Source organism: Gobio gobio (genome assembly GCF_949357685.1).
Source record: "Gobio gobio genome assembly, chromosome: 6".
Classification (NCBI taxonomy): domain Eukaryota; kingdom Metazoa; phylum Chordata; class Actinopteri; order Cypriniformes; family Gobionidae; genus Gobio; species Gobio gobio.
The window spans coordinates 29,968,310-29,995,270 of NC_137102.1; the positions used below are offsets into that span (position 1 = coordinate 29,968,310).

The window sequence follows — 26,961 nt, forward strand, 5'->3', positions numbered from 1 at the left end:
TACAATTTTGTATTTGTTTTGTTTTTTTTCAATAAAAAAAGGAACTGGACAAACGTGTACTTCATTACTTTCTTAATGCATGTACTGTACCAATGAATAAATGTGAATTATAAATAATAAAGCCTGTTTAATAATATATATTTTTTAAAGAAAGCGAGACAATACTGAAATACTGAAATATTTAGTTTATTAATAATCCACTTGACAGGAAAGACAACATGAATAGTTAACTATTCAAGTAACGCAACAGACCCTCACGTACATCCCTGCCCTCCTCCTCTACAGCCTGTGCCAGTGCCACCACAGGCTCTGCTGCTGAAGGTGAATCCCATGCACTCTCATAGGCCTCTCCATGACTCTCACAAAGGTTATGTAGAGCACAGCATGTCAGGACCATAGATTTCACAAGGTCAACCGCACAGTCATTCCTTTTCATAAGGCAGCGCCATCTTCCTTTTAATCTACCAAAGGCATTTTCCACAACGACACGTGCTCGGGAGATTTTCATGTTGTACACCTGCTGTTCTGCTGTCAGCCGTCCAGTGTCAACGAATGGTTTTAAGAGCCAGTGCTGCAAGGGATAGGCAGAATCTCCTAGAATGTAGTAGCCAACATTCACCCCACCAATGTTTCTGGTATTAGCTGGTATGTGACTTCCACGACTTGCCAACTCCCACAGTGTGGACAGTCTCAAAACCCGAGCATCATGCAGGCTTCCAGGCAGTCCTGTGAAAACATTCCAGAAAAGTCCCTTTCCATCCACAACACCTTGAAGGATGATGGAGTGCCAGCCTTTACGGTTGAAATAGTCACAGTGATAGTCCTGTGGTGCTATGATGGGTATGTGTGATCCATCAATAGCACCAATACACTGTGGGAGCCCCCACCTGTTCTCAATGTAGGCAGCCATTTCTTGAAACTTCTCCTGATCTGGAAAACGAATTTGTTCTGGTACCAGCAAAGTCTCTGCTGCAGCACAGAACTCCTGGACACATCGACAAACAGTTGTTATGCTTGCTCCAAAAAGATGGCCAACACTTCTGTACTCAGAACCGGTTGCGAGCTTCCACAGTGCGATGGCTACTCTCTTCTTTAGAGGTACACAAACACGAAAGTTTGTGTCCCGTCTTTCCATCACTGGACGCACTTTGTTGCACAAGTAGACAAACGTTTCTTCTGACATTCTAAAGTTCTCCAGCCATTGAGTGTTTGTAAAACCGGGAACAATCACATCCCACCACTCCGAAGCTCGGTTAAATGTCCAAACAGATGGTCTGTTGCGGCGACGTTGCAAAATGTGAAGGATCTGAAATACACAGAATACGCATTTTAAAACATAATTTTGCCAGCCAAGTTCATTATATGTTTTCGTGACAGTGATATAGCGATTGAGACCGTAGTGCAAGATTAGCTTACCCTCGTGCGCCGTCGAGCAAGCCTATTGTCGAATGCGCTTTGTTGTAGGAGTTCCCATACTCTCTTAGTTTTTTTTTCAGTATTTTGTTTTGCTGCCATCAGCCTCCTTTGAAACAAACTTTTTCGTTGTGCGGTGAAAAACATCCACATGCCGAGAATCAAGAACACCATTCCTTCGATAGGCTCCATTGCTCCGGTTTTGCACGTTTGTTTTTGTGTCGCGTTTACGATGATGTCGTGGCAGTAGAGGAGGCGCAACTACAACGTAATCCCACCCACTTGAAGCGTTGCTACTGCAGTGGAAAAGCAACCGAGCCGAGCTGAGACGTGCTGTGCCGAGTCAAGTCGAACCGTACCAAGCTGTACCATGCAGTGGAAAAGAGCCATAAATTATAATTATGTACATATGGTTTATTTAACCCCTAGGAAGCTCCATATGATGAAGGTTATCGATGATCCTACATGTACTTTATGTTTTTTCAAAGTGATTGGCAGTTACTTCCACATGTTTTGGGAATGTTCCCCAGTGGCCGATTTTTGGAAGATGATTGCTTCTAACCTCTCTAGGTTGTTTAAGATTAGATTGCCCTGTACGCCTGCTACACTCATTTTGAATGATCTTTCAAGGTTTCGTTTGACATTGGATAAGAGAAGAGCATTGCTAGCTGGACTTACGGCTGCAAAAAAACTAATTGCCACACGTTGGAAACCTTCACATTCACTCTCTTTTTGAGCCTGTGCTTAAACATATATGGATATTGTTTACTTGGAGTTGTCGACAGCTAGAGTCCACGGTGCAAAAGAGTCAGCAATAGAGGCTTGGCATTCAGTGCTAACCACTCTTCGTGGGCTTCAGATTTAATTTGTAACTGAGATTGGGAGGGTGTGGGTGGGTTATACCCGTTTTTTTTTTTTTTCTATTTTATTTATTATTATTATTATTTATTTTATTTATTTTTTTATTCTTATATTTTGTTAATCACATGCTCTATTATATATGCTTATGTATAGGTATGTATGTGATTTATATATATACTCTAATTTTGTGTCTTGTATATATCTGTATGTATTGTTTCTCTAAAAGAATTAATATAAAAAAATACAAACATTTGATCACAAAAAAATTAATAAAATGTTTTTGCTTCATATTCTCGAGAAAAGGAGCTTTTCCCATATGCAATACGAGAGACCTCTCTCAGGGAACCATACAATACACAAGTATAAGCAAGTTCGTTGTTAGTCGCCAGAAGCACACACTCAAAACCATGTTACTGACGCATGGAGCAGAAACAACACAACCTCAGCGTCCATTTTCAGGCCTTTCAGCTTAGGTCTCTCCAGCACTGGAAACTTTTCTAATATTAACGTGGGTCCTAAAGCTCTTGCCTGATAATGACCCTTCTTTTCCCGGTGATATTCCACTGACCTCTTCTCTTTTGTAATGTATCTCAGCCATCCCTCTTTCGACAGTCTTTCTTCAAATCTCCCTCTTGCTCACTCATCTAATCATGAGCAGACACGCCCCCTATTGCTGATTGGCTACAAGTTTGTTGTGGTGAGTTTTTCAGAAATTGCTTAAAGGGTAACTTCAGTGATTTAGCATTAGGCTTTGTATCAGTAGAAACCTGGTAGTTTATTCAAATTATGGTACTTTCCCCCCTCATATCCCCCTGAGATGAGAGAATTATGCATTTTATTCCTGGAAAAATTCCTCCGATGACGCAAATATCGTCATTTTGCGTCATCTGAGGATTTTTTGGCCAGAGGCTAAAGACTACAGCCACTAGATGGAGCTGTTCCGCATGTTATCAACCCGTCCATAGGGGAGAGATCTCACGCACAGAATGTAAGAGATAGCCGGCCGTACAGACATTCATAACGGATCGATGCTGAGCAAAGTGAGTGTTTCAACTTTGAATGAATTCCTGTGATAGTTTAGCTTCCATATGCGATCTGAAAACGTGCCAGACTGTCGCTTAACGTTACCTCAGCTCTTCGATGAATGAAATCTGACACTGCTGCGTCTGTGACGTGACTTTCGTTCGGCTCGCTCACACTTTATTGAAAAGACACGTTCAGTTTTTAATTGTAGTGTTTATTCTCTAACTGAACGAAATGATTGTATTACTATGAAGATCAAAACGATGGTGTACGGAGTGGCCTCGTAGGGCAGCGAAGCAAGTGCATTCTGGGAGTTGTCTTTCATCCACATGAGACCAAAATCTTTTCTCAGTTTAGAATGCACCAAATTCAAAAATACACATTTCACATTTCTATTACATAAATTACCCAGTTTAAATACAAAGCTTAATGCTAAACCACTGAAGTAACCCTTTAATGCACATTTAATCCCCCCCCCCCCCCCCCCCCCAAGATGCCCCTGCTGGTGACTATACAGAACGTCAAGAAAAACATAGTTACACTGTGTTCACTAATTTCCCTTCCTAGTATCCTTATGTTAATAAACATTACAAACTTTACAAACAGGACTATTACTGTTACTCATGTTTAGATTTGAACTAACCCCTAGAAATATTAAACTTTGACATGCAACTTGATGTCTTATGTCAAATCTGGGAACATGAAGCAAAACCACATTTAAATAAAAAAATCAATGACAAAATGAGAATTTGCTTTTAATTTTTTATTTTATTTGGTTATAACATTAACAGCTAGAATTCTAATAACAGAGAGCAGGACACACAGTGGATCCTATGTTGTCAGTGAAAAAAACCAGCAACAACAGTTTCTGGTTGCTGATAAAACTTTTACACAAAACATTTTACACACAAGTAATAATCTTTTGTCAGCAAATATATAGTCTTACTTATATATACATTACAGTAAAATAAATAATCATAAAAAAATCCTCAGACTTTAGAAATCCATAAACACAGAATTAGTCTGTACAAAACTTTGGAATTTAAGACCTTGTTTAGAATACAAATTGAACTGGCTGGAAGCAAACAATTGAAATTTAAATGCAGTGATGTACACATAAAAATTATTGATTTTGTAGTTAGGGGCGGATCATAATGTTAAATAAAGCTTTGTGGAATGCTGAATTAGGTAGGCGCTTTTAAATGATGCCTGACTGATGAGAGATTAAATCAGTGTGAGATGGGCAAGAGGAAACTTGAGTTCATGTTCTTTGAGGAAAGATCTGCAAAAAGAACTTCTGCCAAAGAATTTTACAAGCCGGGGTTTTATCGTTGACTTCTCACCTTTCCCTGCGATATTAGACTGACTAAATATATTGCAGGGTATGCTTGCTAGATACAAATATTTTTTAAATGTAATATCATAATTGTGAATGGAGCTTGTGATCACAAAATATTCTTCAGACGGTTGTACAATGCTACTTTGTCAAAATATACTGTGGCTTTTAATAACAACATTTTCAATGCATCTCAGTTTTCATACAGTACATATATTTTACAAGCTATTGTTCAAAAGGAAATGCAAAAGTGTTAGAATATCTCTATTTGGTTAACGAATACAAACTCTCTATCAAGATTCCATTAGTAGAAAACTTCACATTTTAGTTGTTAATGCTTACACAGTGTCTTTCACAGAAAGAAGAAAACAAAGAGCCATACACATATACAGACACATTTACATACGAGCATCAAGACACAGTAGATTTACACAGATAAATGCAAATGCACATAATCACACATAAATATAACAGCCAACCTGTTATTAGTTAGCAGTATTATAAATGACAGTAGTTAATTTAGTTTCTGCACTTCTGCTAACATTCAAACCGGGTAGGTAAAGTCTAAAGAATAATAAAAACACATTAATTTTGGTCATGGATTCACATATAATGGCTATTAAAGACATATGTGGAAAATACTTGAGTATTACAATTGTGAATAAAAACGGAATAATTAATTTTGTCATAGCAGAAACAAAACCTATAATCAATGGTCCAAAATTAACCTTTTACCAAACAAAAGTATTAATAATAATTACAAAAAGCTTTTCACTGCTTATCAAAGGTAGGTGGATTTACAAAATTATATTCTGTTTTGCATTAGTTTCTTTAAAAAATAATAAAAAATAATGCATTTACTGGCATTTGACACTTGGCGAATTTGAGTGTTTATTTTGGACCCTGCATGTAGTGTTTCAGCTAGTGAATAAAGGCACAATTACCTTGTATATTCATTCTGGTGAAATATCAATAATACTGTCACACAAATAAGGCAAATTAATATCATGCTCCATTTCAAGATAGAAGTGCTGACATCGGTAGGATTTCGCTTTAAAAGATTATTGATCTTAAGGGAAAACTGGGTGTTCCCATTCAGTCGGTCACGTTCGATGTACGTCGGACGTACCGACGAATTGGGATCACTTCTGGGAGCCCCTATCAGCTTCGAGCTATCTAGAACCGGCCAATGAACAATTGGCGTGCGAGATTTGCATCTCGCGCCCCGTTCGCACCGCGGGTATAAACAGGAAGCGAGAGCGAATGCACGCTGTCATTCACTTCGGAGCCACACAGGCGTATGAAGGACTCACTCTTCTTCAAACAAGACGAGTATTTTTCGCTGCTATCAAGCAAGACTGTCTACAGACCGGAGAAACCAGAGGAGGACGCGTGTTGGAGGAACGGCACCTTTCAATGGGATCCGCGCTGAACTCATCGAGCTGCCTCTGAGTGCAGAAAAACTGCTGTTATCACAGCAACCTGTTGGTCTGGGTAGAGCGTTTTTCCTGCTGAGTACAGGCACGGGCTGCACTAACAATCCCGTGCGCTGTCGCGTTTCCCCCTGAGTGCTTCAGCACAGAGCGTTTTCCTCACAAAAGAGCTTCACGGGTGACGTGCCGTCTTTTTCAAGATGTCTTACCACCCGTGCGTTTCTGGATGCGGTCGTTCCCTGTCCCCTGCTGACGGTCACAATCGCTGTCTCACGTGTTTGGGCACACAGCACGCTGAGGCGGCGTTTGTGGATAGTTCATGTTCCCACTGCGGGAACATGACTATCTCGGAGCTAAGATCGATACTCTCCTACCTCCGGGCTGGGGGAGTCCCCTTACCCATCCCACTAACTAGGTCTACCCCTAACCCGGGTGGACCTGCTTCTTTGGATGGCCAGGGTGATCTGAGGATCACGTTTAGGGCAAACCCGCCGAGTGAATCTCTGCAGGCCCCTATTCCCTCTGCTCCGCAGCCGGTAGAGCCTCCAAGGGAACCCGTCTCCCGTCCCGGGCCTGTAAGTTCTCTTCCGGTCTGACCGGGAAGGCTTACAAGGCCTGCAGACAGGCTGCGTCCGCCTTGCACGGCATGGCGTTGCTTCAGGTCCACCAGGCCCAAGCACTCCTTGACATGCACGAGGGTAGGCCTGACCCAGAGCTCCTCCGGGAGCTCCGGACGGCGACGGACCTCGCCCTCTGGGCGACGAAAGTCACCGCCCGTGCCATCGGTCAGGCGATGTCCACGCTTGTGGTCCCGGAGCGTCATCTCTGGCTAAACCTGGCTGACATGAGGGAGACCGATAAATATCGGTTCCTGGACTCCCCCATCTCGTCAGCTGGGTTATTCGGCGACGCGGTCGAGAGCTTTGCCCAGCAGTTCTCGGCCGCCCAGAAGCAGACGGAGGCGATCAAACACATCCTGCCCCGGCGGCCCGCTGCTGCCTCCACCCCGCCGCCGGCGGCAGCGCCTCCGACTACTCGTCGCCGAGGACGTCCACCCGCCGCCGCCTCCGCCCCCGCCAAGGCACCGCAGCAGCCTTCCACCAGCCGACGGTGTGGGGCCGGCCGTGGGAAGGATGTCCAGCCCGCTCAGGCCGCTGCCAAGCCAGGTGGCAAGCGCCGTCGCAAGCGACCCTGAGACGGGCCGCCCAGAGATGGAGGAGACTGCTCTGAGGGAGATGGCTGCAGTACCACTCCTTCCCCCGGAGGAGGGCCGGGGGAAAATCTTTTGTTTTTCTGTTCCGCCGCTGGTCCCAGTACCAGCGGCACCCAAAACATCAATAAAAGAGCAGTTTCCAATATCTCTGGGTGCCAAGAGAGCGCGCTTGGCGGTGGTCGACGCTCCCATGCCTCGCCACCCTCAAGTACCTCTCCCTTCGCCAGCAGGGGACGCCGGCTGTCGGGACGCACACAAGCGGCCTCCCCACACTTGCACGTCCCCTCCGCGGATGCAGGTAAGTGTTGCACAGCACACTCAGATCCCGCTTCGGGCCGCTCCCATGCCGTCCGAGCCGGATCCCTTCGTTCCGCCTCGCTGCCCCGCTGCGGGTACGTCTGTGGTCCCGATGGTCCCCCTTGCTCGGAGTCTGGGAGCCTGGCTAGCGCTTCCCAGCCCGTCTCGGTGGCTCATCCGTACCATCAGACTCGGCTATGCGATTCAGTTCGCCCGGCGTCCCCCCAAGTTCAGGGGCGTTCACTTCACGACTGTAGTGGGGGCGAACGCCCCCTTGCTCAGGGCGGAGATCGCTGTCCTACTGGCGAAGGACGCGATAGAGCCGGTCCCTCAAGCCGATATGAGGTCCGGGTTCTACAGCCCGTACTTCATTGTACCCAAGAAAGGCGGCGGGTTACGACCGATCTTGGACCTGCGATTCCTGAACCGGTCCCTTCACAGGCTGCCGTTCACGATGTTAACGCAGAAGCGCATCTTCAGGTGCATCCGTCCCCGAGATTGGTTTGCAGCGATCGACCTGAAGGACGCGTACTTTCATGTCTCGATTCTCCCTCGACACCGGCCCTTTCTGCGCTTCGTGTTCGAGGGACGGGCATATCAGTACCGCGTCTTACCCTTCGGCCTGTCCCTGTCGCCCCGCGTCTTTACGAAGGTTGCGGAGGCGGCCATTGCTCCCATGAGAGAGCATGGTGTTCGCATCCTCATCTACCTCGACGACTGGCTGATTCTTGCCCAGTCGCGAGAGCAGTTGTGCGAACACAGGGACAAGGTGCTCAGTCACCTCAGCCAGTTGGGACTTCGGGTCAACTGGGAGAAGAGCAAACTCTACCCCACGCAGAGGATCTCTTTTCTCGGTATGGAGATAGACTCGGTCGCCATGACAGCGCGCCTCACAGAGGAGCACGTCCAGTCGGTGTTGAACTGCTTGAATTCGTTCAGAGGCAGGACAGCGGTACCACTGAAACATTTTCAGAGGCTCCTGGGGCATATGGCATCCGCAGCCGCAGTAACGCCGCTCGGATTGCTTCATATGAGACCGCTTCAACGCTGGCTACACGATCGAGTCCCGAGATGGGCGTGGCACAGCGGTTCCCTCCGCGTCCAAGTGACTCCGAGGTGCCGCCAAACCTTCGGCCCGTGGTCGGACCCTCTGTTTCTCCGGGCGGGAGTCCCCCTAGAACAAGTGTCCAGGCACTCCGTTGTCTCCACGGATGCCTCATCCACGGGCTGGGGTGCCACGTACAACGGGCTTGCAGTTTCGGGTCTGTGGACGGGGCCTCAACTGCAATGGCATATCAATTGCCTCGAGTTGTTAGCAGTTCGTCTTGCACTCAGCCGCTTCAAGGTGCCGCTCAGAGGCAAGCATGTTCTGGTCCGGACGGACAACACTGCGGCCGTAGCGTACATCAACAAACAGGGTGGTCTATGCTCCCGTCGCATGTCGCAACTCGCCCGCCATCTCCTCTTATGGAGTCAGAAGCATCTGAGGTCGCTTCGTGCCGTTCACATTCCGGGCCTGCTCAATTGTGCAGCCGACGAGCTGTCACGTCAGCAGGTACTTCCGGGAGAATGGCGACTCCATCCCCAGGCGGTCCAGCTGATCTGGAGTCGTTTCGGGGCCGCACAGGTAGACCTGTTTGCCTCCCCAGAGACGACCCACTGTCAGTGGTTTTATTCCCTGACCGAGGGGACCCTCGGGTCGGATGCCCTGGCCCACAGCTGGCCCCGGGAGGAACGCAAGTATGCGTTTCCCCCAGTGAGCCTTCTTGCGCAGACACTGTGCAAAGTCAGGGAGGACGAGGAGCAGGTCCTGTTGGTCGCTCCGTATTGGCCCAACCGGACTTGGTTCCCGGAACTAGTGCTCCTTGCGACAGCACCTCCCTAGCCCATTCCTCTGAGGCAGGACCTTCTGACTCAGAGACGGGGCACCCTATGGCACCCGCGTCCGGACCTCTGGAAACTCCATGTTTGGTCCCTGGACGGGACGCGGAGGTTCTAGGTGACCTACCGCAAGCGGTAGTTGACACCATCACTTCCGCTAGAGCCCCCTCTATGAGGCGCCTCTATGCGTTGAAGTGAAACCTGTTCGTCGATTGGTGCTCTTCTCGCCGAGAAGACCCCCGAAGATGTTCGGTCGCATCTGTGCTTACCTTTCTACAGGATGGGTTGGAGCGAAGGCTGTCTCCCTCCACCCTCAAAGTCTATGTCGCCGCTATCGCCGCTAATCATGAGCTCGTAGATGCAAAATCTCTAGGTAAGCATGATCTGATCGTCAGGTTCCTTAGGGGAGCGAGGAGATTAAATCCGCCTCGTCCTCCCTCCATACCCTCTTGGGACTTAACTCTGGTGCTAACTGCACTACAGAGAGAACCTTTTGAGCCTCTGCAGTCAGCTGAGTTGAAAGTTCTGTCGTTAAAGACAATACTCCTGACTGCGTTGGCCTCCATCAAGAGGGTAGGGGACCTGCAGGCATTTTCGGTCGACGAATCGTGCCTGGAATTCGGGCCTGGTAACTCTCATGTGATCATATGACCCTGGCCTGGATATGTGCCCAAGGTTCCCACTACTCCCTTCCGGGACCAAGTGGTGAGCCTGCAAGCGCTGCCTTCGGAGGAGGCAGACCCAGCCCTAGCTTTTCTCTGTCCCGTCCGTGCTCTCCGGACTTACGTGGACAGAACGCAAAGCTTCAGGACCTCAGAGCAGCTCTTCGTCTGTTACGGAGGACAGCAGAAGGGAAAAGCTGTCTCCAAGCAGAGGATGGCCCACTGGATAGTGGATGCCATCGTCTTGGCTTATCAGTCCCAAGACGTGCCCTGCCCGCTCGGGTTCAGAGCCCACTCCACTAGGGGTGTTGCCTCTTCCTGGGCGCTGGCTCGTGGCGCCTCGCTGACAGATATTTGTAGAGCTGTGGGCTGGGCGACACCTAACACGTTCGCTAGATTCTATAGCCTCCGTGTAGAGCCGGTCTCTTCCTGTGTGCTCACTTCCCATAGTCAGTAACACCGAAGTGCCCGTTCTAGTGTCGGCTTGCTGCGCCATTCCCTCCCCTATGGTAGACGGATGCGTGCGCTTATTCTGCTCCAGTCGAGTTCCCCGGAACGGCGAACCCTGTTGAGTCCTCCGCAACCGGCGGCAGTCGGACGTGGCGGAGCGTTCGACGCCAGGTCTAACACTCGTATGCATTGGTGGAACTTGTGTTAGGCTGGGTTCCATATGTAGTGACCCCCACGGCGGTCCCATATGTGTATTCTTCCACGGTACGGCTCCCTACGGCGAGCCCGTGTCTTTCCCTCGGCAGAGTTCCTCTGCCGTCCCAGGTACGTGTTGTCCCCCTCCTAATTGGCCGGGGCCACCCCTGGGACTTCCGTATGTTGTGCTGCCCACGGCCAGCCCATACGTGTATTCTCCACATGTTAACTCCCTCTGGGCATGATGTGGCTTCTGGAGCTGCCTTCACAGGCACGCTTTCCCAGCGTTATCCAATACAGTCGGCTGAGTGGGTCTTGCGGAACAGCAGCTTGACTCTCCCTGCGTGAACTTTCCCGCCCGCATCAGATCGGGGTCTGTGGGGCTCATCGCTGGGCGCTGGAAGTGGTAGTAACTATGGCGTTTTCCATAGGGGATCCCAATTCGTTGGTACGTCCGACGTACGTCGAACGTGACCGACTGAATGGGAACGTCTCGGTTACGTATGGTAACCCTCGTTCCCTGAAGGAGGGAACGGAGACGTACGTCCCGTCGCCACAGTTGCTGTACCATCACTGCAGGTTGAGCCATTACGTGTGGCTCCTCAGTGAAAAACAGCGTGCATTCGCTCTCGCTTCCTGTTTATACCCGCGGTGCGAACGGGGCGCGAGATGCAAATCTCGCACGCCAATTGTTCATTGGCCGGTTCTAGATAGCTCGAAGCTGATAGGGGCTCCCAGAAGTGATCCCAATTTGTCGGTACGTCCGACGTACGTCTCCGTTCCCTCCTTCAGGGAACGAGGGTTACCATACGTAACTGAGACGTTTTCACACTAGCACTTTTGGTGTTTGGACAATTTGGACGACATGAATGCTTTTTTCTCAGGTGTACACTCATGAACCGAACCTGAGTCCACTTAAAAAGGTAGTCTGTGGTTGTGATATGGACACAATTGTCTTAAATCGTTGAAGTGAACCACTATTGGTGGCGCATGATGTGGTCAAATTATGTGTTTTTTTGTCTGCTCACTCCTCTGATCTAAAATGAAGAATATATAGAGGCTCAATTACTTTCCTGACAAGCAGGCCTGACACTCTGCAAGCAGATGTTCTTTGGACCCTTTGCAATACATTTGCGGCAGATAGACCCAAGTGCCGTTCTGTGTTAATGCTTTGGAAACAAAGCCAAAGATTCAAAAAACAAAGGACAAAATTGAGCCTGGATGTCCATTTTTGCAGTAGTTGTTGACTAGCAACAGGGGTAAACAGCTGCTGCATTGATGACGCAAACATACTATGGTTCAGATCCAAAAATACAGTGTGAACACAATCCAGTAAGGTCAGGGAAAAACCAGTGAACCAGAAAACCAGTGAACCACTGAACTCTGGTTTGGACCAAGCAGTCGAAACAAGTAGGAAAGCAGCCTAAATGACATTAGCTAGAAGAGGTCATGATCTGTGCGATAAGTTCTAAAATCATCTCAAGAAAACAATGACATGTACAATGTATGGACATTCACTCAGGTACAAGTGCATTCATAACCTGATGTTAGTAACTTAATATACAAGTCCGATGTTTATTCTTACACACAAATACAACATAAAGTGAATTATATGTTGTAAAGGAATTTGTTAATTGGTTGTTTGCTGGTATTCAGGTATGTTGGAATGCACTTTGTATTAAAATGATACAAATAGCTTCTTTAATGGTGTCAGTAGTAAGGCTATTGTTAAAAATGCAATTATTAACATATTTCAGAGGTGCTTGTGGGCAAACCCTGGTATTCGGTTTGTGCTGCATTTGTTGTTATTTATAGTTCTCCCATCTGTTTGCTGCCACGTGCCGACAAAACCTCTCCCTTTCAAAGATTTTCTGTTCTTTTCTTGGAGACACAATTGGCCAAGGTCCCAAGGGCCTGAGTCTCTAGTAATCTGATCCATCACTTATCCCCTCCCATATCAGTCTGGAAACGATTAGTCCTTTCCAACATTGGTCCAGGTGGAGAACAAAGACTTTATGGGTTTATCTTTTTGTCTGTTTAAACAGCATTCTTATCGAAGGTCTTTTAGAATTATTTTACGGTCCACTGTATCTTTTTTTTGTGATTGTCTTATTAGTGAAACCACAAACAACTCGATTCAACTCAGTCCACAAGTTTCGGCGAAAAATCCCTTGCACCCTAAATGTCTGATCTGGCCCAATCTGGTTTTGGTTTGGTTTGGTGCTTACTTGCAGGTGTGGACATCATAAACTCGCGTACACTCCTGGCAACTCACGTAGCAGCACCAGTGGAAAATGCAATGGCATTTCTCCTTGCGTTTCTCAGTTCGAGTGTTGTGGCCTCGGCCGCAACAGAGCAAGTCGCAGCCATCGATGCCATTTGATGTAAGGTTACACATACGGTCACGGGTGCCAAAGGAGCCGGTTTCTGGGTTGGGTTCACAGAAGTTAGGTGAGATTTCGTAGTAGACAAGGTCAGTTTCAGTAGGGGGCTTGAAGAAGATGTACTTTGGCCGTAAGGTCTCAACCCAGCCTCGTGATTCCCGATGTTTTTCCACTACCATTTCTGATGCGCTGTCATACTTATCCTTGATGTAGTCACCTATCACCCGAAAGTCAGGCTGCGACCACCAGCAAGTTTTCACCTCACAGCTCCCCGAAAGTCCGTGACACTTGCATTTCAGGTACATGTGGTCATTGATTGACTAGGGGAAAAAAGGAAAACAGAATATTGATTTTAGCACTAAGATTGCATATGTAATTCAAGTTATCAAGGGGGAAGGGGGGGGGGGTGTTTATTCATCAACAAGCAGCATAAACTAACCTGAGCCAGAGGGGAAAAGCATTTAGGTCTTTTCAGCAGGGTTTTGTTAGTACCAGGCCAGCGTAACCAAGAAAAAAGTGCTCACCACACGTCCAGCTTCGTTGTTGTGACGATTCATAGCAGAGCGAGCGTCTGGCCGATTCTCACGAGCATCGGCAAACTCTCGTGATACCATGCTGCCAAACTCCACATCCTCACTGCAGCCACCCCACTTCCATCCCTCGCCTGGTGGTCTTTTCCTCTGCGTGTCACAGCCGCAGATGGTGGCAGAGCCCTCGGAGCAAGCCCGCGTCACAGCGAATGCTACCCCAGCTGAGGCAATTGCATGGACAAATGCTGACTCTCTGGTAGCTAAGGAAATGTACAGAGAAAAGAGCAATGATACATGTGTTACACCTCAGGATGTTATAGAGAAGTTATGGACTGATTGGGAGATTACATTCTTTGTCCTAACATTTTTGTTCCCATAAAACAATTCTAAATTAAATTAAATTAAACATCTTATGAGCATGTGGTTAAATTTGTAGCTATAAAGGCAGTTTACACAGGTCTCTTTGTGGACAAGGTGAGGCATTACTGAGGCATGAGTCAGGGAAGACCAAGCATATCCTTCCAGATAAGGTAAATACAAGGCTGACAAGTCTATAATTAGAAAGACTCAATTAAGCAACTCTGAGATGGAGAAATAGACTCATATTACTCATAGCTAAGACTCACTGTCGAATTGTGGTAACAAGACCCAGCGCGTTACTTTCAGAATTAATTTGAAGAATGAACAATGCAAGTTTTTGGTTGATTATAATCTCAAAGATGATCCAATATTCTGTCTAACAGGGGATTTTGTGACGATTCTTGCTGACGAGGGCCCCATACAAACTTAAAAGCATTTTCCAACAGACAGCTAATGAGCTTGGTTATTTTGATTTGATCTTGTGCAGTCTTGCACTTGCAGGAGAGAGGAAACAGCTATGGAGACGTGAATCAAGTCTTCCTTTGTTGCAGGTTTCAACTGGTTAGAGAAATCAAGGCTAGAGATAATGATGTTGCAAAACTGGCCACAAGTCTTTCTTATTTCTTAATGCTAATTATAATGACAAAGAGATTTGGTGCCTTTGAATGTTTTGATTGAAATTACCATCCAAAACAATGTTTCTTTGTTCTAAACTCGTCTCCGGCGTGTTGACTCAGATTGTTCGAATATTACAATTAAATAATACTTAAATCGATATGTCATCCTCAATAAACCCGTCTCCAGAGTGTTGCCTCCGATCATTCGAATATTGCACTTTAATAATTATTTAATCAACATCATCCTCAATAAACCCGTCTCCAGCATGTTGCCCCCGGTCCCTCGAATATTCTGATCTATTATGACCTCCGAGCTGTAAAGCTGCCAGAATAATAATAATAATACGCTGTTTGTTAATTGGCCAGAGGAGAACTGGCACCCCGACTGAGCCTGGTTTCTCCCAAGGTTTATTTTTCTCCATTAGGTCACCTAATGGGGTTTTGGTTTCCTTGCCACTGTTGCCTCTGGCTTGGCGTGCTCAGTTGGGGACACTAAATTTTTCAACTAAACATCGAAATAAATCTAAATAATAAACTAAATTAACCATTTAAACTAAATTACTGATCGAATTATTGATCTAAAGCCCACACTGTCACTGTATGATAATTGAAATGAACTGATGACTTCTGCGTCCATATCAATATAAAAAAATCATATAGTGGCTGGGGGTATGAATAGCCAGGTCTGAAAGGGCCATTCAATTACAATTTAAAACCAACTGAGTGGCCTATGTTTTATGATCAGGAAGCCAATAAAATGTGTGTCAAATACAGCTGGCTGACAATGAAATGGCAGGCTGGTCGGGGGAATAAAGAAGAGATGGGGGAAAGAGGGGGCAGATTAATATCCAGAGGAAGAATGGATAAAAAAAGGATAAATAGGATATATAGAGACACTTTAGTGTGGCAGTGAGTCTTTACCTGAGAAAAGAATGCAGGTGAAGCCCGATTAGACTGATTATTTGTGACAATAGTTGGCCTCTGCTGCCCACCTTCTGGCTAACTTTGCTGGACCCTCACATGGCAAGTGGTCCCTGTTACCTGCTGGGATCCTGAATCCCCCATTGTGCTGCCACTGTCATGGTGAATTACACACACAAAAGCCCCCCGATATTTTATATGAAATTTGCCCTTGCCAGTGATTAGTGGGGACCAAGTTAAGTCATAGCAACAGAAAACTATGCATTGGATGGACCCCACTTGTCGGCAGACGGGGAAATCCCCATTGAAATGGTTTAATAAAACAATCTAAAGGGCGTGTGAATTGTGAAAGGAGCTTTCTCTCTGGCTTAATCTTATGGTCGCCCAGATATTGTGTGGTGAGTTGGGCCCAGCAGGAGGCGGGGCTAAGGTCCCACCATCAACTCCGTTTGCCACACCCCATTCTTTCTTTCTTGGGCAGAGTTAATGATATGCCGGTGAGCAGACCTCCCCCAGCACAGTTAAACATGCATTTGATGAAAGGCACGGTGCTCTCAGTACATCCTAAATTGTAACAGTTTCTCCTCCTGAGGGCAGAGGTCATAACCCGGGTAGCCTGACCTCATGCAAAGTTGGTTTAGATGAGGGTGTTGGCATTAAGAGTCATGGGATTCCTTTACTTCACTTTGTGGTGGTGGCCAACGTGGTGATGTTCCTTAAGGAATTCCAATGTAAAGGGTTTCATTGACACCCAGATGCAATTTTATTGCATGTTAAATGTCTGAGGAAATTGCAAAGAACAGCTATTTTGAACAAATATCACAAAAACAATATAGTGGCACATGTACGTACAAGGCCACGAGGCCACAAAGTTATTTGTGTGTAATCTGTCGGGACATAAATCCCCGCTTTTCAGGTTAACTGTCTGATTTCAGTAACAACAGAAATCTCGAGTGACAGTAGGAACAAGTTAATTCTGGTGTCCAGTTACAGCTCGCATGCGACTGGTAACGTTATCTGCTAAAGGTGTGTTCATCAAACTCTTCTAGAACACCTGCGCTGACTCTCCTTTCATCGTGAGCGGATTCCAGTGGGCCATGTTTTGACACTTTGGTTAGTGTAAATTAATGAGTGCTGATACAGACGTAGCCTGAGGCAACATTGTAAAATAAATAGATGAGGCTGAGATTGGAGAGGCAGTTTACCTTTGCAAAACAATGCAATACTGTAGGGGACACAGGTTTATGAAAAGTACAACGCAAGCAAAGCTAGGTGGCAAAACGGACTGATTCTCCATGCCAAGTTAGTGACTAAGTAACGAAAGAAAGCTGTCAAACTGTATACATCAGTAAAAGTATCAAAATAAAGGCCTTTAAAGGAGAAGTGTGCACTTTCTGCTCCTGTGTCACCATTGGAATTGAAAAAATAAATAAATTCAAATAATTTTTTTTCTTTAGAGAGGTTTCCAGAACACTCCCCTCATCTGCGAATGGACAAGCCAACATATACTGCCCTAAATCATGTCATTGGGATTCTTAAACAAACAGAACATTTTCTGATAGCCATATGGGACTGTAACTTCATATAAAGCTGGAATAGGAGAAAGTACATTTCTCTGCTATCACCTCAAATGCTGAAAAAACATCATCCACGTCTGCTGAAAGTACCAGAGCAGATCTCAGACAGTTGTGTGATTGTCAGTAATAAGCCACTGAAGACCTATTAAAGATCAGCGCTCCATTCAGCCCAGCACAAAACAAAGGAGGAAACCGACACACATCCGTCTGCACCGCAGATATTAACACCACCACACAATAGCACTAGCTCTGCAAAAGTGACAGCGTTAGTCACAAAGGAGCGAAAGTGAGAGGTGCTCTTCTTTAAGCTCTATAAAAAGCTTCTGAGCTTCGAAGCAGCACTTAAACCGCCCCCAACAAAGCACTTAATCTGCCCGCTTTGACCTCTCACATTATTAAGAGCTTCAGAAGGTTTAATCCAATCAAAATGATTTACTAAAGCCACCCCTGGACCCCGATGACTGACCTGGTTTAAACCTCCATCACCCCTGTCCCTGACCAATCTCCCCTTCAATTTAGACCGGAGGAGGGGGAACTGCAGGGGACATGGAGTGGCTATTAACACTACAATGGAGAAGACCTGAGTAGTCCTCCCATCATCAGTGGCCCGCTTGGGTTCAAGCCCTCTCCATCAATGTAACAATTGCTTGAGAGTTTATTAAAAGCAATTGGCTCGGCTTCCACCGTAGCCGGTTATCAGCATTCATCCCACCTGTGGCCCCTCGACGGGCTCTGGCTCCTAGTACCCTGACCCCTCGTTGTTTCTTCTGGACACTGTGAGTGGTGAACTGATAGAACAGTAGGGAATAAAGGCAGCAACAGGTAGCCAAAAGCCTATTAAACACATCTCTACTCTTTTAAAATCTAGACATTCCAGAGCAATATCTAGTAACTGATGAATTGAAAACTATATTCTTCAGTAGTAATTTTTAGATTCTTCTACAAAGTGTAATGGTGTTGTGTGAAAAAAAAAATATTACATTGCTATTTTCTAATACTGTATTTCACTCACAGCTTTAAGTCAAGTAAACCGGTAATAAAATCAAACCCAAAAACTGGCCTAAAATATCTTTTTCTCATTGGGAAGTCTGGTTTGTTTAAGGGAAGCATTTTGCTTTTAAACCAGTTAAAAAAAGTTCAATCCATTTTACTGAAACGTTTTGTGTTTTCTTTTTGTAGTTTTAAAATTAAATATTACTATGGTACACTCATTTTAATAGTAATATTATATTTACTTGAAAGTGGCTATTCATCACTGTTTATGACTAAGTTATATAACATAAATGTATTAATAAATCACTTGATATTTATGTATTTAAAAAAAAATATTAACCCCCAACACATCGAATAGCTTAAACTGTAGTTCACATAAATATTCATGAGTTCCTTGTCAAGTGGCAGTTTTTTGAGCAATAGCAATAATGCTTACCTTAGCAAAACAGTTGATAATTTGGGAGTTTTGCTGAAAATTCCACCTCATGTTGTTAAATCTACATAACCCTAAACTATGTGTTATGCACAGACTTGTGCCTTAGACAAGAATCCCAACTGATTAAAGACCAAAACAACACATTCATAACTTCACCTTAGACAAATACACAAGCTGGCAATGTAATCCATTTGAGCGGTGAAGTATGTCTGATAATGTGTGCGTGTTACACTCACAGTGAGATACTTCTGAAGTGCATTTAAGGAAAGTCAGTGTGTTGCTGCAGTGAGATGCATTACTTTTGACAAACACAATGAGAAATGTGGGGATTCCCTTCGACAGAAACAAACAAAACATGTCCCACCCACTTTACACGCGTGCATCACTACATCTGAATAAACTGTCATAGTCCAGTGCACCTGACTAATGCCCATTGAGAGTGGGATTAGAGAGCAGCAAATAAATAATGTGCACAGAACAACAGAGTAATCTCAGTAATCAGAGCTGTGTGCAAACAGGGACCTTTGTTGTAATTAAGAAGCCATTATGTTACATAGCCACTGAATACAAAGAAGCACTGAGTGAAATATGATTTTCAGGTAGCTTTAGTTATGGGGTGGATAAAGGCTGATCACAATCCTGTTCTTAAACAATGTAGAAACTGTGGCTTTTTTAGATTCATAATGGATTTTTAAATCTATAAGAATAAGCCAAAACATTTAAAGGTGGTATGTGTATATTTGGAACCATCTGTTTTATAATTAATATTGCATATTAGACTGATTAATAAACCCATATTGATTGACCACCATTGCAAAAGAGTGATAACTTGTATATATTGGGGTATGGTTGCTACCATTGGCAATTCCTATTCTGTTCCCGACTATCTTCGTCTTCGCTGTGTCTCTAATTCCCATTAATTCCCATTGATTCTCTTATCGTATGCCTACCTTTATCCAGCACTGGTCCGAAGATGGCCAGATTATCATTGATAGTAGTGCAATTCCATCTGCGGCCACGGAACTGATGCTGACACTCTTGGATGCCGATTTTCACCCCCTCTGCCACACTAGGCATGATTTCCACATAGTTGCGGCAGAAGCGGAGCTGTTTGGGCACAAGACCAGGAATTGAGCTGCACAGGATGGGCTGGGTACCCAGAGAAGTGTACTGGTGTCCCACCGCCAAAGACCTGCCGAGGAAAACATAGAGGTGAGCAGCTGTCTAGTACAAAACAGATTTAATAAAGGCCTTCTGGAGCGAATCGATAGGGTTTTGTAAGAGAAATAACCATATTTAACATATTTAAATGTTATTAAGTAAAATATTAATATACACCTTACGTATTCAACTTACAGAAAAACTATTTGAACTGTGAGAGGCGTTACACTTTCTGCTTGAGTTGAATACAGAAGGCGCGTATTAATATTTTACTTTATAACGTGTTAAAGGTCCTGTTCTTCGTGATCCCATTTTTCAAACTTTAGTTAGTGTGTAATGTTGCTGTTAGAGCATATATAATACCTGTAAAATTATAAAGCTCAAAGTTCAACGCCAAGCGAGATATTTTATTTAACAGAAGTTCCCTTTCAAAGCCTACAGCGAACGGCCGGTTGGGACTACATCTCTGTACATCCTGCTTTAATTACGTCAGTAGAGCAGTTTATCGACTAACCTCCGCCCACAAGAGTATGCGAAAAAGGGGGCGTGGTCTTGTTGCTCCCGCGTGGATAAGAGGAAGTGTTGCGTTCGGTTGCGTTTGTATAGTTGGTTTGTCGCCATGTCGTCGAGACGCTGTTATTTTCATCCCGGAGTCAAGTCACCTTTGTTTGGCTTTCCCAGGGACGCTGTACTTAGAGATCATTGAGCGCATGCATCCCCGTTATGGTGAGAGGCGTGACCTTTCTGGTAACGTGCGCTCTGCGTGCGCTAAACTGCTGTCGAATCACAACACGGGAACCGCTGGCACAATCAGAACTCGTTACGTGTTTCTGAAGGAGGGAATTCATAGAACAGGGAAATCTTTCGAGCCGTTTTGAGGACAGTTAAAACAGCAGTATACAGATAAGTAAATTGTGTGAAAAATACTGTGTTTTTTTACACGCGAAACATGAACACATGTTATATTGCACACTGTAAACACAATCAAAGCTTCAAAAAAACACGAAAAACGGGACCTTTAAATGGATATTTTTCTTACACAAAACCATCAATTCGCTTCAGAAGGCCTTTATTAATATGACTCAGATTGTGTCCATCAGAAAGAAGAACGTCATATACACCTAGGATGGCTTGAGTAAATAATGAGTTAATTTTCCTTTTAAAGTGAACTACTCTCTTATAGCTCTCAGTACTATCTTGGGTAGTACACTCTAAGCACATGTACTGGATCATACAGGGCAACTGTCTTTTTTCTCGCTTTCTCTTGCTTTTTTTCTTTTGCTAAACTTCATTGCTATCTAAAATAAATGTTGTCTTGATTACAGAAAAAATGATTTTGAAACAAATCTAGCAGCCTGCCATACATAAAGTGCTGAATGAAGGAATATAATACAAGGCTAGTCAGCCTGTTTATGATGGTTAGCTGCTGATCTAGCTGATGGACCTGTTTAGCAGGAATGTGTCTGGTGGACATGGTTTACCAAGGTATTCTCACTAGTTTAGCAAGTTAAGTGGCCTGTCGTGGACAGCAGTACATGAGCATCCTATACTGTGGTCCTACATCCATACCAGAACATTTGATGTTCATATTTAAGATGGAATTTCATGTAAAAAGAGCTTAAAGCACAGACCCTTCTTTACTAACAACTCATGCTTATGGCATTATAACGGGTGTATAATTTACAAAGTGGCTGAAATAGCCAAAACAGTGTAATTAGAACAAGTATAGGTTCAAAGTGTAACATGGACTCCGGGTCCCAAAGGAGGAGATCAATCCAACACTTGGAATTGTATATGCACCACAGCAGTTCAAAAATTTAGCAGTAAGAATTATTGTTGCTTGTGTTGTTTGAACCTGTCATAGGCATTGAACATCTTTTGCTTTGAGGGAGGGGTTCAGATAAAGCCATAACATGTTGCTAAGTGGCTAAACATAAAAGAGCCAGCTGAGACAGGAGTAGTATACTGATTAAGGATTCACAGTGCGGGACAGGCACCTTGTCATTAAGGGCCACCGACATCCTTAAACTGTCCAAAAGTGAAATAGGTCTGTGGCTTCCTGTAATGACACAGTGTGCACTGGTCTGGCTGAGCATCAGAGGATAGTTTGAACTCGACCATTCTTTGATGACACATTGCTCAGATGTGACATGTGCTGACATGCTTTTCACTTACAATTCAGAGTTTCCATTGCAATGTTGTGGAAAGTTTGTCAGCTGTCAGCTGACTTTATTGAAGTACTGCATTTGGTGTGCTAACAACTCATGTTTAAGAACAAAATCTCATCATAGAGCCAGTTGCCTCTAAGGTTTAGGGATGTGACCAAAGCCAAAAACCTTATTCTGAAAAAGGCACGGATAATGACTTCAAGATGAATAACGAATAATAGAAAAAGTATCCGTTAGAAGCAGTCACTGCTTGCTAGATAACAGGTGAACCAGGTGACAGCATGATATTTTAGATAAACAACTAAAAATTGCAATGCAACAGTGAGTGTGGAAAGTAATCTCTATGAACGCAGTTGAGCAGTTTCTGATGTGCAGCACCGAGCCTTTGAAGTTGTCACATTGCATGCTGATTTCCTATAAAAGCTACGAAGGTAGCTAGAAGCTTAGAAATATGTAAGCAGAAGCCTCATTCATTACGGTGGATGTATTCGGACATCCTCAGTGTCAGTACAGTGTGTTGTAGTTGCGATCCGCAAGCTATTTTTTTCCAATGGATTTCAAAAAGTGGTGGAGACAAAATTGCAAAAGTGGGAAAAAGTGCTGGAAGCATGTCCCATATCACACATGGAACTGACACCTATGTTTTTTTATTAAATAACTTTTCATTTACCAAATTTATTTACCATTTAGTATTATTGTTTTAATTAAAATATTTTTACAGAAATGTTGGTTTATAGTTTTATAAATCATACAAGGCATTATTGATGTTAACTATGAAGAGAACAAAATTACATTTAAAATAGTATACAATACTATATATCATATAGTCTGGACACACATCTGGTTTAAGCACCGCCCAATTTTATTATATATAATATTTATGTTTAAATATTTTGGATATTAAATATTAACATTTATTTACTTGACATTTTGCTCCTGAAATTAAAGGTACGTGTTTGTAAAGGTGTAAGCAGTCTCAATTAGCTGTGTGTGTTGACCTGCGTTATGAGCTGATTACTAATCACAACAAGGGAGCCCCTTCAGTGACCCCTGACCGGTAGTGCTTAGATCTGAAGGGCTCTCTCGATGACAAAGACTACGACACTCCCTCATCAGCTGATGCGCCAACAACCAGTTCCTATACCTGCTGCATTCCACATCACTTCCTCTCATCCATTGTTCTGGGGGGAAGTTATGGATCTCTGGCTGTAAAGGAAATTAATGATGACTTCGATCGACTATGCTGGCCTAAAGCAAATCACTAATTTCATTGTATGTCACTGTAGTTCATTAATTAGAACTTTGTAAAAGAGAAAAAAAAGTACTTGTACAATCATGCTCGAGAAATACGAACGAAAGAAGTACACATACTAGCCATTGCTAGGCAGCTAACAACTTTCTTGTTATTCTGCTGCATGGCATACTCTTTGATGTCATTTCTATGATCGCTCTTGTCTAAACTGACTTCAATAGGTTATGCTTTGTATAATGTTGATCCCTGGCATTATTGTACTATGAGTCAGGTCTTTTTACATCTTTCTCAGTGAGGAGCTTAACCTGAATTTTACTTTAAAGACTAAGAGAGCACAAAACAAGAGGGAACTTGAATGAAACTGGCTCGAGAGAAGATTCAAACCTCATCTAGCAGGGTGTAGCGAAACTAGGAGGATTTGTTCACTAAGTAACTCCTATTACAATTTGACCTTTTCTTAGCCTTTGTCTGTCCTTTGCCTCAGGGGCCAAGAAGCCTCTCAAAACAATGGCATGGGACGTTTTCGTCCCCCCGCCTACCCCGTCTGTCTCACACTCTTGCATGCATTTTTTTTGCATGCATACAAATACACAACCAACCTCAGAGCTACGTAAGGGTGGAACTAGGGGGCCACCATTGACCAAAGCTTGGCCACACCAACACAATTGGTGTTTCTTTCTCTTTTTTCTTGGCAAGAATTGCGTTGATTTATACGTAGATCCATCTTTTTATAACCACAAAACACGAGAGACCTTTCAGGCAGGCACAGCAACTTCAACTCAGTTACAGGCGTAAGTCAAACGAACACGGAAATAAGCACAGGTGCCGAGGAGCTTCAGAAGAGCTTCAGATTTCTGAACGGTGAACAGCGAACAGTAGTTGTACAAGATAGAGGAAATAAATGAATACAGGTTAATAGGTTAATACAACATGATTTAATGTGGAAATGGTTAAAACAGCATCAAAACTTTGCATGCATGCAACTGTAATAACAACTCTAAGATTGGTATGATTCCCAGGGAATGCATGAACTGATCTAATGGTGGCCTTGAATGTAATGTAAGATGCTGTGGATGCCTCTAGAATCAAATATAAGGCTATGCAAGATCACAGTATAAGGCACAAATGTATATTTAATTTTTAGCTGTAATTTAATGCACAAATAAATGCGAGCACATTTATACTCAAAAATATGTGCCAATTTTGTGCTAGTTGGTAAAGTACAAATGAAGATGGAATATATTTAAGTGTGCTGGTTTAAGTGTGCTGACTTTCATATTTTTTATTCCACTTTATATTAAGTATGTTTAACACCGGTTCTGTTCATAATTTTTATGGACAGAATTTCTAGGCGCAGCCAGGGGCCGGAGGGTGTCAGGTTTGGGGACAACGCGGTTTCGTCTCTGCTCTTTGCGGATGATGTTGTCGTGTTGGCCCCTTCTAACCAGGACCTTCAGCATGCACTGGGACGGTTTGCAGCCGAGTGTGAAGCGGCTGGGATGAGGATCAGCACCTCCAAATCCGAGGCCATGGTCCTCAGTCGGAAAAGGGTGGTTTGCCCACTTCAGGTTGGTGGAGAGTTCCTGCCTCAAGTGGAGGAGTTCAAGTATCTAGGGGTCTTGTTCACGAGTGAGGGGAGGATGGAACGGGAGATTGACAGACGGATCGGTGCAGCTTCTGCAGTAATGCGGTCGATGTACCGGTCTGTTGTGGTGAAGAAAGAGCTAAGCCGTAAGGCGAAGCTCTCGATTTACCGGTCAATCTACGTTCCTACTCTCACCTATGGTCATGAGCTTTGGGTCATGACCGAAAGGACAAGATCCCGGATACAGGCGGCCGAAATGAGCTTTCTCCGCAGGGTGGCTGGGTGCTCCCTTAGGGATAGGGTGAGAAGCTCAGTCACTCGGGAGGAACTCAGAGTAGAGCCGCTGCTCCTCCACATCGAGAAGGGTCAGCTGAGGTGGCTCGGGCATCTGTTCCGGATGCCTCCTGAACGCCTTCCCGGGAAGGTGTTTCGGGCATGTCCAACCAGGAGGAGGCCCCGGGGAAGACCAAGGACAAGCTGGAGGGACTATGTCTTCCGGCTGGCCTGGGAACGCCTCGGTGTACCCCCGGAAGAGCTAGAGGAAGTGTCTAGGGAGAGGGAAGTATGGGCATCTCTGCTTAGACTGCTGCCCCCGCGACCCGGCCCTGGATAAAGCGGAAGAAGATGGATGGATGGATGGATGTTTAACACCGTCCCGCTGGCGGGACACCTGGCACTCTTTTTTTGATCTGCTTTTTTTCGTATCATATATTTGAGTAATTATCATAAATTAGGTATCATTCGAAAGCTTACAAACTCAAAATTCATCCTGTGAAAACCGTTTTGAAATTGGACGTTGCGTTACCATGGAAACGGTACTTTAATTTATGCTAGCGGGCTCCTCCCCTAGTGGGCGTCGTCATGTTTTATATTACAACATTTATTTTAACTACTTTATAATAAAAATCTTTTCTAATCTTGACAAAACACATATCGTCGGAAAGGTCTGAGTCTCAGGGTTCCATATTTGGTGACCATTTTGTGATGGAAGGGATATTTGGACAGAAATTTACAGAAAAATGCATTAAAAAAACAATCAATGGAATATGTGTGACACCCGGTGGCTATTTGTGGTACAGCGCCTAAACAAAATCTCATGGGCACTTCAATTTTTGTGATATCAACTTCAAATTTGGAACACAACTTGGTTAGACATATGGCTTTGATTTTATAGTAATTTTAGATTAAAACATTTTTGTAAAACTTATATTTTATATAAAATAAAAATATTTAGTACAGTATTTTTTATTTACAGTAAATTTTAATTTCCATAACTTTTTCATACTTTCATATTTTGAATTGTGTTCACTTCAGCAATAATCTGCAGAGTGTCTGCTTTAAAAAAAGAACAAACTTAGGTCTATATTCCAAAGCATTCTTGAATTACAGCCCTTTAAGTTTGGATAGTGTATTTTCATGTGTATTCTCAAAAAGGGGGGTGACAGGTAAGGGGTTAACTACTATGTACTAGCATGTAGATTAATCATTTGATAGTGTTGTTGCATTTTACTTATATTTAAAACATACATTAATGTAATTACAGCTGTAATTAATTTAATTTACCCTTCTCTTACCCCTTAACCTACCCTTAAACCTACCCATACCACTAAACCTGTGCCTAACTTTACCCGTATCCCACCGCAATAGCAGCAAGTGTTCTGCAATACAATATGAACAAAATAAGTACATTGTAGCTAACAATTTTTTTTATGTAAGTACTTAGTAGTTAAAGACATCTAATATAAAGTGAGACCCACACTTTTTTTTTTGTTCTCTTGCACTAAGAATGTTAAATATTGAATGTTTAATTTTTTACTTGCACGCTTTTGAAACAGACCTTACAGTCTAGCCCAGAATTATTGAAGAGTTCATTGATTTTATTTAATTCAATAAAGGGTGACTAATCTAAACTGTATTGGCTTGGCATTCTCAAGTACTAACACCGGCAAAGCCAGTGACACCAATATCCACTTCCACTGCGGGGGGGGCTTTGGGTGCTCGAGCCCCTGCCCTTTTTCAAAATGAATCAAAAGTACCCCTCTCAGACAAATATCAATGATAATATCGTGGTCAATAAAACTAAATAAATGTGATTATTTTAACATGACAATGTATACAATAGTAACGAACGGCTCAAAAGTCGGACAATTTCTGTTGAGGCGTTGCTATAACGCGTTGCTATGGGTTGCGTGCGTTTTGATTGACAGCTGATT

At 44.0% G+C, this 26,961-nt stretch overlaps 2 protein-coding genes across 2 annotated transcripts in view; both read right to left on the reverse strand.

Moving 5' to 3' along the window:
- Positions 1 to 226: 226 nt before the first annotated feature.
- On the reverse strand, positions 227 to 1,183 carry LOC307128530 (uncharacterized protein; the record flags this gene model as incomplete). Its single annotated transcript, XM_079820444.1, has 1 exon — positions 227 to 1,183. The coding sequence occupies one exon, from the start codon at positions 1,181 to 1,183 to the stop codon at positions 227 to 229; it is 957 nt and encodes a 318-aa protein (XP_079676570.1).
- An 11,805-nt stretch (positions 1,184 to 12,988) lies between these two features.
- Positions 12,989 to 26,961, reverse strand: part of wnt3a (wingless-type MMTV integration site family, member 3A) — a gene marked incomplete at both ends in the record, with an annotated part of 28,112 nt that continues 14,139 nt past the window's right edge. The window contains 3 exons of the mRNA XM_079820268.1: positions 12,989 to 13,468; positions 13,673 to 13,938; positions 19,533 to 19,774. Of these exons, the coding sequence (XP_079676394.1) occupies positions 12,989 to 13,468; positions 13,673 to 13,938; positions 19,533 to 19,774 (988 nt within the window). The remainder of the gene's footprint in view (positions 13,469 to 13,672; positions 13,939 to 19,532; positions 19,775 to 26,961) is intronic.